Source organism: Nomascus leucogenys, chromosome 3 (genome assembly GCF_006542625.1).
Source record: "Nomascus leucogenys isolate Asia chromosome 3, Asia_NLE_v1, whole genome shotgun sequence".
Classification (NCBI taxonomy): domain Eukaryota; kingdom Metazoa; phylum Chordata; class Mammalia; order Primates; family Hylobatidae; genus Nomascus; species Nomascus leucogenys.
This window is the reverse complement of record NC_044383.1, coordinates 96,171,155-96,185,988: the sequence shown is the minus strand read 5'-3', so window position 1 is coordinate 96,185,988 and position 14,834 is coordinate 96,171,155. Positions and strand designations below refer to the sequence as shown.

The 14,834-nt window shown below is 40.0% G+C and overlaps 1 protein-coding gene across 2 annotated transcripts in view; it reads right to left on the bottom strand.

Annotated features, from left to right (window-relative positions):
* The window catches only part of FIG4 (FIG4 phosphoinositide 5-phosphatase), a 128,928-nt gene that overhangs the window by 49,671 nt on the left and 64,423 nt on the right, over positions 1–14,834 (bottom strand). Inside the window, exons 11-16 of one of the 2 annotated variants that reach the window (XM_030809555.1) lie at positions 14,282–14,415; positions 12,462–12,578; positions 10,685–10,730; positions 9,508–9,656; positions 8,708–8,761; positions 7,773–7,939 (exon numbers count right to left, since the gene is read on the bottom strand). In XM_030809555.1, coding sequence (XP_030665415.1) covers positions 7,773–7,939; positions 8,708–8,761; positions 9,508–9,656; positions 10,685–10,730; positions 12,462–12,578; positions 14,282–14,415 — 667 coding nt within the window. The remainder of the gene's footprint in view (positions 1–7,772; positions 7,940–8,707; positions 8,762–9,507; positions 9,657–10,684; positions 10,731–12,461; positions 12,579–14,281; positions 14,416–14,834) is intronic. The other variant, XM_003255554.2, reaches the window with a different exon arrangement.

Here is a 14,834-nt window from a genome sequence, read left to right as displayed (position 1 = left end):
ATTTTCTGCCATTAAGTTGGCAAATACATTTCAAAATAGGCACTCCCATACTCTGCCAAGGGGAACATTAACTGTTACATCCTTTCTGAAAGGCGATTTGGCAAATATATATCTATATAATATATAGATAGATATTTTAAGCACTAAAAATTATTTTTACCCTCTGACCTAATAAATTTGCTTCTGAACTTTTCATAAGATCAAAATATGCAAAAAGGTATATGTTCAAAGATGTTTGTTCAGAACGACTCTAAATGCACAAAGCAAATAACTAAATTATGATGCTTCTCAAAGATAGAGTCCCATAGGGCTACTAAAAATCATGTTATAGAAGAATATTTAAGGTTATAAAGATTCGTTACATTATCTAAAAGAGCAAAAGCAGATTATAAATTACAGGTATAGTAAAACCAGAAGGATCATGTTCTCCTAAATATACAAGTGGCTATCTCTGGAAGGTAGGGATCATATGATTTATTTGTGAGCCATTCTGTACTTCGTATAATTAACATATATTACTTTAGTAGTTGAAAAAAATGGCCAGGCATGGAGGCTCATGCCTGTAATCCCAGCACTTTGGGAGGCTGAGGCAGGCAGATCGCTTGAGCTCACAAGATTGAGACCAGCCTGGGGAACACACGGAGATTCTGTCTCTACAAAAATAATAAAAAATATGAGCTGGGCATGGTGGCACACACCTATAGTCCCAGCTACTTGGAAGGCTGGAAAGAGGGAGCATCACTTGAGCCCAGGAGTTAGGAACCAGCCTGGGCAACATAGGGAGACCCTATCTCTACAAAAAAATAAAAATAAATAAACAAATAAAAATTAGAAGGGTGTGGTCCCAGCTACTCAGGAGACTGAGGTGGGAAAATCACTTGAGTCTGGGAAGTCAAGGCTACAGTAAGCTGTGATAGCACCACTGCACTCCAATCTGGGTGGCAGGGTAAGACATCACTCAAACAAACAAACAACAAGAATAGCAAACCCCTGCAGCCATCCAGATAACAGTGGGTGGCTGTGGCTGTGTGGACTAGCGTGTCGGAAGTAGGGATGAAACACGGAAGATATTATTTTGGAGGTATAACCAACAAGATTTGTTGATAGATGGGATTGGGGAACAGTGATGAGGAAAAGAAATGATGCAGGGAGAATTCCTACGTTTTCTGAATGGATCAATGGGTATTGAAGTAGAAAAAACAAGTAGAGAAACGGACTTGAGACAGAGTCAAGAGTTTCTGTCTCAGAAATGGTAAGTTTGTGATTTTGTTAGATATCTGTGGTAGGAAGAAATTTGGCCCCCAAGACCTTTGCTCCCTAGTATCATACCACGAATATTTTCTACTACATGGCAAAAAGGACTTTGCAGATGTAATTAAGGTTACTTATCATCAACTGCAAGATAGAAAAATCCTAAATCATCTGGTTGGGTCCACTGTAATCACATTAATCCTTTAGAGGCTGAAGAGGAAGGCAGGAGGGGAAGGCAGAGAGATTTGAAGCACAAGATGTATTTGGTGCACTGTGGTAGGCTTTAAAATAGAGCAGGCCACAAGCCAAGAAATGCAGCAGGCTCTAGGAACTGAAAGTGACCCCCAGCCAACTGCCAGCAAGGACATGGGACATCAGTCCAATAGCTGCATGGAATTCTGCCAACAATAAGAATGAGCCAGGAAGCCTCCAGGTAAGAGCCCAGGTCAGCTGACATTTTGACTTCATGTTAATGTCACGTGACATCATTTTTACTCTAGTCTTGTGAGACCCTAAGCAGGGAATACAGCTCAGTAATGCTGTGTCCATAGACTTCTGATCCTCAGAAACTCTAAGATAATGGGTATTGTTTTAAACCACTGAGTTTGTAGTAATTTGTCATGGCAATGATAAAAAACTAATTCAATGGCCGGGCATGGTGGCTCATACCTATAATCCCAACACTTTGGGAGGCCGAGGCGGGCAGATCACCTGAGGTCGGGAGTTCAAGACCAGCCTGACCAACATGGAGAAACCCTGTCTCTACTAAAAATAAAAATCAGCCAGGGGTGGTGGCACATGCTTGTAATGCCAGCTACTCGGAAGGCTGAGGCAGGGGAGTCTCTTGAATCCAGGAAGCGGAGGTTGTGGTGAGCCGAGATCGCGCCATTGCACTCCAGTCTGGGAAACGAGCAAAAACTCCATCTCAAAAAACAAAAAACAAAAAAACTAATTCAATATCCCAGAGGAGATGCTAGGTAGACATTTAGATAAATGAGTCTGGAGTTCATGAGAAGTTAAAGTTAGAGATAAAAATCTGAGTGACAAACGCATGGTGGTCAAAAGCTGAATGTGATATCCCTAGGACAAAACTGGAAAAAAAGAAGGGTTTAGAAACACGGCAGGGCAAGTCAAAATAGGAGACTGAGACTCTCTCCTATTGAGAGAGATCTCAATATCCCACTGAGCGATCTCACAAAGTGAAGTTTAAGAAAGAGGAAGTGGTCAACTGTGACAAAAGTTGTTGAAAGGTTGAGTAAGATGGAGTCAGAAGAGTAAACATTAGATTTGGCAATGTGGGAATTGTTGGTAACCTGGACAAGCACAGTTTCAGTGTCATGGCAGGGCAGTTGCCAAGTGGAGCAGGTGGCGAGAACAGGGTGGAGACAACCCTTTCAAGAGGTTTTGCTCATGAGAGCAGAAAAACAGGACTATGGTTTGAGGGGCATGTGGGATTAGGAATAGCTGGAAAGGGTGGACGGAAAACGCTAAGGTATACTTTTATGTTAATGGCAATGATGCACTGGAGACGGAGAAACTGATGATGTACAGCAACAAGCATATAGTTAGGGAACACAAGAAGGCATGGGATTCAAAGAAAAAGGCAAGGCTTGACTTAAGATGGAGCAGGGCCACCACAAGCATGGTAATACAATATAGGGTAGAAACTATGGGTGCAGAAAAGGACGCCCTCTGCGTTTGATGGTAAGAATTAGAGGAAGTCCTGGCTAACACGGTGAAACCGCGTCTCTACTAAAAATACAAAAAATTAGCCAGGCGCAGTGGCAGGCGCCTGTAGTCCCAGCTACTCGGGAGGCTGAGGCAGGAGAATGGCATGAACCCGGGAGGTGGAGCTTGCAGTGAGCAGAGATAGCGCCACTGCACTCCAGCCTGGGCTACAGAGCAAGACTCCGTCTCGAAGGAAAAAAAAAAGAAAAAAAAATTAGAGGAAGTTCCCTTCCAATAACTTATTTTCTTACTGAAGCATGAAGCAAGGTCATCAGATGAAACTGAGGTGTTGTAGCTTTAAGGAGAGAGGACAAGTTATGAAATAGTCATTTTGGAGAGTGGAAGAATGAACTTACTATGGAAATGTCACAGGACAGTCAATTGTCCTTTGGAGAACTGTAGTCTGTTTAAGAGTAATAAATTACAAACTTTTCTCTTGCCATGTATAACTGCTTTGGTTGCAGAAGAGGTGAAAGAGTTGGGCTTTAACAAAAGTTTCCAAGGGTGTTAAAACAAACGTTATTAAAACAAAACATTTTTCCAACTGTTTTATTTCTCCTATTGCAAAATACAGCTTATTAACTCACAATCTGCTGTTTGAAGGATAACCTCATAAGGCTATCTCACTATTCTTGATAAATTAAAATGTTCTCAGCATGTTCCCTTTGATGTTCCTCTTTCAGCAGTGAGCAGAAAGGGGAAGAAACTGCTGGCAGTCCTTTAGAGTACTATCATAATGCCAGGTGAAGCCACCTCAGCACCATCTTCTGGGATCACTGCCTTCCACGCATGATAAGCTTTGAAATCCTGACCCTGTGATACGGCTTGGATATTTGTCTCTGCCGAACTCTGGTGTTGAAATGTAATCCACAATGTTGGAGATGGAGTCTGGTGGAAGGTGTTTGGGTTGATGCACTCCTTGCGATAGTGAGTTCTCAAGAGATCTGGTTATTTAAAAGTGTGTGGCACCTCCTTCCCCTCACCCCTTGCCATGTGAGACACCTGCTCCCCCTTCTTCTGCCAGGATTAAAAGTTCCCTGAGACCCCCCCCAGAAACTGAGAAGATAATGGCACCATGTTTCCTGTACAGCCTGCAAAATCATGGGCCAATTCAACCTCTCTTCTTTATGAAATTACTCAGTCTCAAGTATTTCTTTATAGCAATGCAAAAACGACCTAACACACCTTGGGAGCTTTTCTCTTTAGATCCCTGTTGAGAATATGATTCCCCTCCATGCATGCAGACACACATTCACTACATTTAAATTATGCACACACATGTGGGTGTACATATTTATGTTAGGCATATATATATATATATATATATATATGCACACACACACATATATATACAGCAGATCTATTATTAACTGCTGTAGGTTTCTTATCTTTTTTTAATAATAGGATTTAAATTCAACAAGCTTCAGCAAGAAAATCCAGGCTTAAAAATTTGCATTTAAAAAAAAAAATAGAAAGAGCTTAGCAAGGCCCTTAAGGGAATTAAAAGCTCTCCCTAACATCTGAAGAGATACCTATGCTTTCCCTGTAAAGCATCCTCCAACTCCCTATGTAACTAGTTATACTAAAAACTAAAAGGTGCTTCCTAGACCAACATGCATGCTAGCATGTGAAGCCTCAAGAACAGTTTTTAAAATGAATAGAAAAAAGGGTCAGGTGAATTGACCCCATAGTATCAGTCCATCCACATAAACCAAGGGTAAAATTCCTAATAACCTAATTTCACTATTCTAGTTGCTTTTGTTTGCTTGTTTTTTGAGAGAGAGTCTCACTCTGTCACCCAGGCTAGAGTACAACGGAATGATCATAGTTCACTGCAGCCTCGAACTCCTAGGCTCAAGGGATCCTCTGCCCTTGGGCTCCCACATAGCTGGGACTACAGGTATGCATTACCATGCCTGGTTAATTTTTGTATTTGTTGTAGAGATGGGATCTCACTATGTTGCCCAGGCTGGTCTCAAACTCCTGGGCCAAGCAGTCCTCCTGTCTTGGTCTCCCAAAGTGCAGGATTACAAGTGTGAGCCACTATGCCCAGCGCTTTTTTTTTTTTTTAATCTAATTAATCAGTATGTTCCTGCCTAGCCCAGAGGCATAACACGAGAAGACTGATTAAGTTTTGCAAAGTTGTCTTGAGTGGTTTAAAGAAAATTCTTCTGTATTGTCACCATTATATAATACCCATTGTAATTTAAAAATAAGTTGTACATCCCAATGACACCATGCTTCTTAAAATAAAGAAGCCTGTTTTAGCCACATTATTCATAAAATCATTCCTTTCATAGTAGCTCCTCTTTCAGTTGTGCATAATTTTGCCTTACCTTTCCATTTGTGCACATCATTTTCTCAGACTATCTTTATCTTTTATATTACTCCTTTCTTTTTTAAACATGGACAGCTACACAGTCATTCTGTCTATCCTCTATTCTTATTAAAAAGCACATTACACTCAGGAGGCTGAAGCAGGAGAATCGCTTGAACCCGGGAGGTGGAGTTTGCAGTGAGCCAAGATTGAGCCACTGCACTCCAGCCTGGGGACAGAGCGAGACTCCCTCTCAAAAAAAAAAAAAAGCACATTACTTGATCCTTAAGCATCAATAATGACCCCTATTACAGGGACAATGACCACAGGAAAGGGCAAAAGAACAGATGCCCTTTTTCATGGTGATATACACCCTGAGGGATATGTACATATTAGCACATGACAGAAGTAGCCGGTGAGGATTCTCCTCTCTGGGTTTTTGGAGGGAGCATGGCCCTGTCAACACTTAGATTTCAGACTCCTAGCCTCCAGAAATGCAAGACAATACATTTCTACTGTTTTGAGCCACTGGTTTGTGCTGTTTTGATACAGCAGCCCTAGGAAATGGATGTGGATTTCCCGTGTGTGTGGTCAGGGGCACCTGTGATTTGCTCCTGACCAAAGAAATATGGCAAAGATGACGGGATGTCACTCCCATTATTAAATTACATTTATAAGACTCCGTCTTGCTAGCACACTCATCCTATTGTCAGCTGTGAAGAAGCACACTGCTATGAGTCCTACAGCCACAAGGAACTGAATTCTGCCAACACATGGGCTGGGAAGTGGTTCTTTCTCAATGGCAGCCTTGAGAGACCCTAAGCAGGGGACCCAGTTAAGTTGTGCATAAATTTCTGATGCACAGAACTTGTGAGATAATGCATGTGTACTGTTTTAAGCTGCTACGTTTACAGTCATTTGTTACACAGCACAGAAAACTAATACAGTTGGACAGGAGCATAAGAGACCAGCTTTGCAAACTCTCTGGGCCTAGAAAATGTGGACAGCTGACTCTTATGGATGCTTTCCCAGATGCTTCTGAAGCTGCCAGCGCTGGGGACTCTCTTACAATTCCCTTTATCAGGCAGTTTCTTGTAACTCCCTCCTTGGCTCCTTAGGTATCCAGTGTTTACCTCCTGGATCTTGCTGCTAAGGTCCCTCTGTCTTTCCAGGGGCCTTACTGGCCAGGACCCAGGCCAATCCCATGCTGGCACCCTCCTCCATGAGGCCCACATCCGGTTACCAGTCAACACTGAAGTATCCTTTGGCCCACCCAACTGGAGGAATGCAGACAGTTCCCAATGTGGCACACTCTCCTCAGCCCATCCCTCTGCTTCAGATCTGCTGTGCAACAGTTCAAGGCCTACATGCTGGGTCTCTTCAACAGCAGGATACCACGTCAAGCTCACCCAGAGTCCTGTTGAAGCCCACTCTCTTTTCACCGAGGGTGGGTGTTATTGCAGTTCACTCCTAAGGACCTTTTTTTTTTTTTTTTCCTGAGACAGAGTCTTGCTCTGTCGCCCAGGCTGGAGTGCAGTGGCACGATCTCTGCTCATTGCAAGCTCTGCCTCCCGGGTTCACGCCATTCTCCAGCCTCAGCCTCCCGAGTAGCTGGGGCTACAGGCCCCTGTCACCACGCCTGGCTAGTTTTTGTATTTTTTTTAGTAGAGACGGGGTTTCACCATGTTAGCCAGGATGGTCTCGATCTCCTGACCTCGTGATCCGCCCGTCTCGGCCTCCCAAAGTGCTGGGATTACAGGCATAAGCCACCATGCCCGGCCCCAAGGACCTCTTTACTAATCTTCTTTTCCATATTTTGTAAACTTTTCTATCCCTAATCTGGTACAAGGGCTGAAGACTCATGAAATCAATCACTGAGCACCTCCTTCATAAATTCTGTGCATGGGGGTTTGTCTCACAATCACTTTGGTCTGTGATATCTATTGTATTGGCAATTCCATGAGAATGGAGGCAGGAGAAGCACCATTTCAACACCCGTTACATGTAGTATTCACAAGTCATAAAACAGTAGAATTTAATGAGTATAATTTAGTGCTAATATCACAATTTGTTTCTAGTTGACATTTAAAAAATTCAGTGATATTTACACTCTTAGACAATTGTCGAGACTTTGAACCCTATTTAAAAAAATGACTCAACACCCTCAAAAAATTTTATCTATATACTGCAAGCAGAAAAATAGAAAGAGACAGAAGCCAAGGAATTAAAGTGTGTTGCATTATATAAAAACTCTAATTATGGGTGCCAAAATGCAAAAGTGTCCTATTTAAAATACAAATGTTTATTCATTCATTTATTGGACAAATATTTACTGAGCACCTTCTAAGTGACAGACTGTTTTATTTAAACTTTTAAAATATTTAATTTTAATTTTACTGAGCCAGATAGCTTTAAAAAACGTATAAAAAATGCACTTCGGAGTAAGTCTTAAAAATAGCTATTACTTCAGAATTACCTGAAAAAGCATTGCTGTAATATCTAGACAGGGTTTGCATGATGTCTTTTGAGTGCTGAGTCCATGGTGCTATCTTTCTGTAGGTTTTCACACGATGAACAAGTTGAGAACCACCATACTGAAGGGACAGCGTATCACCATGATCTTCATAGAGTTCCTCAAATAACCTAAAAAAAGAAAAACCCATATTAAAGAATTTCACTAAAATCAAAGCACAAGTTATTCACTTAGCCAAACTCCAAACAAGTCTTATACTTTAAAAATTCTTCTGAGCCTTTCAAGTTAGATTCTTCAACATCTTGCAAATAAATGCAAACGCTAATATATTTTAGAGTGATATTCCAGTAAATACCAAAGCCATAGAAAACACTAAAATGGAAGCAGGGGCACCAAAAACATGGCCCACCAAAGACAGACCAGGTTGTTTCTAACCATACTTAAAGACTCCTAACTTTCTGCAGCCTGCCAGAGCAATTCACCTCCCGTAACAGAATGTACTGTGCTCTCTGAATTGCCTCTGAAAAAAGAATATGCTCCTGTCACAGTGTCAGTCCATTCGAGCTGCTGCAACAAGACACCATAAACTGGGTGGCTTATAAACAGCAAACATTTCTCACATTTCTGGAGGCTGGGAAGTACAAGATCAAGGAGCTGGTATATGTAGTGTCTGGTGAGGGCCCATTTCCTAGATCACAGATGGTCTTCTCACTGTGTCCTCACATGATAGAAAGGGCAAGCTAGCTCTCTTCAGTCTTTTATAATAAGGACACTAGTCCCAGTCATGACGGTTCCTCTCAGCTCTACTCATTTTCCAAAGGTCCCACCTCCTAATACCATCCGTTTGGGGGTTAGGATTTCAACATATGAACTTAGGGAAGACACAAACATTCAGATCACAGCAGACTAAGAAACCATATTCTTTCTTAGATACATACTTTTGAAACTTGTGTTTCTTCAAGTGTCTGTTAATATTTCCAGTGCAGTGATATCTGTTGGTGTGGCCATTTGTAAACTGATTACTTTCCTCAGCTGAGCCTTTATGACAATTTCCGATGACCAGTATCAGCTATCATTAATGTATTTTCAAAAAATAATACTTCATGGACTGTCACAGATCCAATAGACAGTGAAGAAATAGTAATCCTTAATGAAGAATCAATCTTTTATACATCTTAGATTTTTAGTATGTATGAAGACACAGTACTCTTTTTAAAAATGCCATCTGGATTTGTTTTAAAACAATGACCACTAGTTTGTTTAAGTACTTTGGATTTATCTAAAGAATGTGGTGTTTATTCATAATTAACACAAGCAAAAACAACAACAACAACAAAAGAAAAACCCAAAGCCCAAACCATGGCAAGAATACACAAATTTTTAACAGAAATATTTATTCCAAGACACCAAGAACATCCACTGGGGAAAGGACATCCTCTTCAACAAATGGGTGCTGGGAAAACTGGATATTCATATGCTGAAGAATGAAACTGAACCCCTGTCTCTCATCGTATACAAAAACCAACTCAAGACAGATTAAAGACTTAAACATAAGACCAAAAACTATAAAACTACTAGAAGAAAATATAAGAAAAACAGAATTAGTTTGAATAATGTTTTCTAGCAACATAATTTTTGAGAAGCTAAAAGTAGAAACACTTTCATAAAAAAATCTTATTAGTAACCAGGTTTGCCTTCTGCCATTATCAGCATTCAAATAGCAAAAAATAAGACTTACCTAACTGCATCTGTATCAAACTGTAGATTAGGTTTGTCAATCAGTCCCAATGAATACAGCTGATAGGCCAGAGCACATTTTCCCACCATAAACTGTGCTGTGTTGGTGCGATCTAAACAGTCCACACAGTTGGTTCGAAGGATGCCAGTCTAAAGAGAAATACCTTAAGATTTTCAACCATTATTCCATCACCAAAGAACTTCCATACTACTTTAGATTTCTTTAAGAAGCAAAAAAAAAAAAAAAAAAAAAAAAAAAAAAAAAAAAAAAGTCTGTGGGCAGGTGTTATTCCTGAACAAATATTATTCAGTTTTATGTAAAGTCAAAATAATGAAGAACATGTTTAAAGTTGCATAAGGTTATATATTGCTGTAACAGCATCATTAAATCTTCTGGTCTATATTTGAATTTACTTTGTTAGTTTAACAAAATAAAACAAATAGCTAACAATTTCTACATGTACCAATTAGCAAAATACGGGCTTTTTTCTGACCCATCTCCTTATTATACAACCTAAATATTCACTGGTTAGGGCCATATCATTCCTAAAGCATAGTTAACATATATAGTATACACACTTGGCTTCTTTTCCAAAGTCACTCTGATTTATTCTTTTCATGTTCCTGTTTGTGTTTCTATTTCCAGTAATAACATTTAATATATAGAAAAAATCCATAGGACATATTATTTCAGCTACACATTTTTTTTTCTTTTTTTTTTTGAGACGGAGTCTTGCTCTTTCACCCAGGCCGGAGGGCAGTGGCATGATCTCGCCTCACTGCAACCTCCGCCTCCCAGATTCAAGCGATTCTCCTGCCTCAGACTCTCGAGTAGCTGGGACTGGAGGGGCATGCCACCAAGCCTGGATAATTTTTTGTATTTTTAGTAGAGACAGGGGTTTCACCATGTTAGCCAGGATGGTCTCTATCTCCTGATCTTGTGATCTGCCTGCCCCAGCCTCCCAAAGTGTTGGGATTACAGGCGTGAGCCACCACGCCCAGCCAGCTACACATTTTTCATAAGCATTAAAGACTAGAAGTAAGCCTTTTAACAATCATTCTCAAATAATAATTCTGCATTAAATAAGATACAGGTCTCTCCACGATTGCTTACAGAAAACATACAGTACACAATGGATACAGATTCCATTAATTACGAATTATAATACTGTGTATACCTGCAGGCGACCAGTGGGAATCACACATCCTCCTAGTTCATTCCACCTATGTTTAAAAATAAACACTTTTAAAAAACTTAATGGCAGAATAAATATGTATTTTCGGTACCAGCTCCTTGTTAAGAATCATAGAATTAAAGTAATAGATCTGAAGGCTCCTGAAAAATCAGCTGATCCTGCCTACTCTCATTCTTTCAGGTAAGTGAACATGCAAATGACTGAGGCAGACTGCTTACCACACTCTCCTCAAAGACAGTCCAGGAAAGGGGCATTTTAATTTGCCCGAGTGCCCGCTCTGGCATTTTGTTACCCATGCTCAACCAAAATCTCCCTTGCCTTCATTCAAACCCAATTCCTGTTTGTCTCTATACACATGAATAATAATTGTAGGGCATCTTTCTAATAAAATCTTCCAAGCCTTAGCCTTCCCAACTCAACATTAGGATTCTCTACCTCCCCCAGCTTTTATTAATGGAGGCTTTGTTATATTTCTTTGGTTGGTTTTGCAGATTTCTGTTTAGAGACTACTTATTTTCTCCATGTGCAATGAATACATAGGAATATGTTTTGTTATGAAATACTATAGATGATAATATTTTAATTATTTAAAAGAAGGTGCTGTGCAGAAAAGAGTTAACCTAACAGGACTAACTGCTATCCTTAGAAAGTCCTGCTTATAAGGTTGGCCCTTGGCCAATGTCTAGGAACTTAAATTTCAGGAGGGTTTCCACCATTCCCAGAACTGGTAAGAGTGACTCACTGTGCTGAAATGGTTTGTAGAAATATATGGTTTTTCCTGATATCTTCTTTCCCTCTGGAAGTCAAGAATTTTGGTATATGCCAGGCAGAGGCTGCCTATGTGACCAGCCTCCAGTAAAAAAACAGAGTCTCCAACATGCTTCCTTGGCTGGCAACATTTCACCCATGCTTCACAACCTGTTTCCTGGGGAATTAAGTGTGTTCTATGCAACTCCACTGAGGAGAAGACTCTGGAAACTTGTGCCTGGTTTCCTCTGGACTTTGTCCCTTTTGCCTTTTCCCTTTGTTAATGTCACTTTATATCCTTTCACCATAATAAATTATAGCCAGAATACAATAGGCGGAGTCCTTTCAGTTCTCCTAGTGAATCACTGAAATCTGGGAGTAGTCTTGGGGGACCCCTGTCATGGGTACCCTAAAATTCAAACAATAAACAAGTGCAAACAATGCAAACTATAACAAAGGGATTACTTCCAAAGACATATATGCTAGTAGTTAGTTCTTTTTTGCTGTCTTATGATTGTAGTTAACTACATTAACTGAAAATAAAATGCCATAAATACACAGTATTGGTTTCTTAGAAGATAAAGCATAAATCCTTGATCTGAAGAAGCTCCCAAAATAGTAATAAAAGATTTGTGAGGGAATAACTATAATACAGTAATACTATTTTTATAAAAATGTTAGTATGTAATCTATAAGAAAAAAATATCTGTTCCTATTCAATACTGAAAAATAGAGTTCACTGTTGAAAATTTTACTTACAGAAATATTTTATGTAACATTTGTTCTATGAAGCAAGAGATGCAGAACCCATGGCTTACATCTCAAGGTATGTAGGTAACCACCAAAGGAATTCCCATGCGCCAGTGAACATTCAATACTCAGTCATGTGAGCAGTGTGCCTCCCCCCAGGACTAAATTCATCCAATTTCCAAGCAGTACAAATTGCTCTATTTAGAATACCCATAAGAGCAAAAATCATGATTTATTATAAGTTTTAAAATACCATACATACTTTTCATCTGGCCGCAAAATGCTACAGTAAGAATCAGGGCGGTTTACAAAGAAACCTGTTTTCTTCACCACACTTTCTGCAATCACATTTAGTCGATCAAGAACATTACACAGCTTGCTGAGGAGAGAAGGAAGAATGAGAAAAGTGAGAAGAAGCCAAGTTTTAATATATATTTATCCTTATATCTAAAGCCAGTAAAGTCTATAGCAATGATAATTAAGGATGTAATTTCTAAAATCTCTTGGCTGGTACTTGATAGAAACATGTAACAACGTCTAGAATATAATATGTACTCAGTAACCAGCAACATTTGATGTGAAAGAAACACAAAAGACCTGCAACTTAATATCAAATATTGGTGATCCTTAATCTTGGCATATAACATCCCTGCCTGAGCTTTCTCCAAAGCCTTTCACTCCTCAAGAGTTGTCAAGTCAATATACATTCATAAAACTGCTGTGAAAAGAGCACCATGCACAGTGCAGGTGGCAGAGAAGAAAAAACTGGAAAATAATATGAATGGCAGCTGGGTGCAGTGGCTCACACCTGTAATCCCAGCACTTTGGGAGGCCAATGCGGGTGGATCATTTAAGGTCAGGAGTTCGAGACCAGCCTGGCCAACATGCTGAAACCCCATCTCCACTAAAAATATAAAAAATTAGCTGGGCGTGGTGGAGGGTGCCTGTAGTCCCAGCTACTTGGGAGGCTAAGGCAGGAGAATGGCATGAACCCAGGAGGTGGAGTTTGCAGTGAGCCGAGATTGCGCCACTGCACTCCAGCCTAGGCAACAGAGTGAGACTCCGTCTCAAAAAACAGAAACAGAAACAAAAACAACAACAACAACAAAAAATTAGCCAGGCACGGTGGCCATGACTATAGTCCCAGCTATTCAGGAGGCTGAGACAGGAGAATCGCTTGAACCCGGGAGGCGGAGTCTGCAATAAGCTGAGATTGTACCACTGCACTCCAGCCTGGGCGACAGAGCAAGACTATGTTTAAAAAATGATAATAAAAAAATAATATGAATGGCAACAACTTGTAACCAAACTTATACTCTGGGAAAGTGTGTGTGTATCTAACTGTATAAAATGACTCAGAAAAAAGTATAATAAGTACAAAACGATATAGTAACATTTTAAAAAATAAGACCTTAAGTAAACCTAGAGCTTGTATGATTGTGTAGTAAGTGAACAAAAAGACAATGCAAGATTTAACAAAAGTAAGTTCCTTAGAAGAGATGAGTTTTGAATCAGATCTTGGAAGACAAAAGAGAGGTGGGAAAGCATCCCAGGGAGGGTGAAGAATAGGAATGGAGGCTTAGGATAGGACTTTGGCTGCTACATTTGTGGCAGAGCATGAAAATTCAGTTTTCTGGAAGAGAACAGCCCTTGGGATAAATAAAAAGTGATCACATTCTGAAGCCAACCAGATGACGAGGCTTTGACATTACACTAAGGAGTTTGGATCTACTATATACAGTCAGGAATTATCACAGGTTCATCCATGAGTGACATCTGAGAAAGTGTTTAAATAGTGAGACAGAATGATATAGAAAAAAGTAAAACTAATGCCTTTAAGGAACAGTTGTAGAGATGTTCTGAAATGACTAGATATTTCAAACAATTGGCAAATCGTACATATGATAGGCAAAAGAAAGAAAATGTTTGGTTAGTTTCTTGATGCACTCAAAACAGCCCCTCGACAGGTTCATGAAGGAAATTAACAGGATAACATTTACGTTACCATAGAGGTCAGCTTCTTGTTACTTCTCATTACAAGAAAAGGAAATGATCACAGCCAGACAGATGAGTATCATTCACCTTTTGGTATACTTGGCCATGTCCCAGGGAATATAAACAATAGTGTGCTCAGGAGGCAAAAACTGGTTGAGATAGGTCACAGCAGCAACAAGTTCTTCACTCAGAATTCTTTCATGCTTTCTTTTCTCTCGTTCCTTTATCAAAAATTAAACATTTTCAGTGTTCTAATTCCCTTAAATCAGAGGAACAGGCTCAACATGTTTACTTTTAAGCTAAGCTAAGACAAAAAAAATCCAAGTCTTAAATATACTAAAATGAAACCTAGCTACAATAATCAGAAATAATAAAAACACAAAGAAATAAATGCTCCATTGGATTAAAGCGAACAGCTAATGAGCTTTGAAGATTCTAGGAGATCAGGTTTCTTCCTGGTACCCTCCCTGCACCCTGAGAAACCCAGCTTACCCCACATGGGCCATGACCCACACACTCCACACCCGACTCTGACAGAGGAGATCCCTCCCAAGGACCAGAAGAAGGGAGCCCCCAACTTTAGCCAGCTGGAGGCCAGAAAGAAATCAACTGATCTGGATGAACAATTCCCAAACTAGCA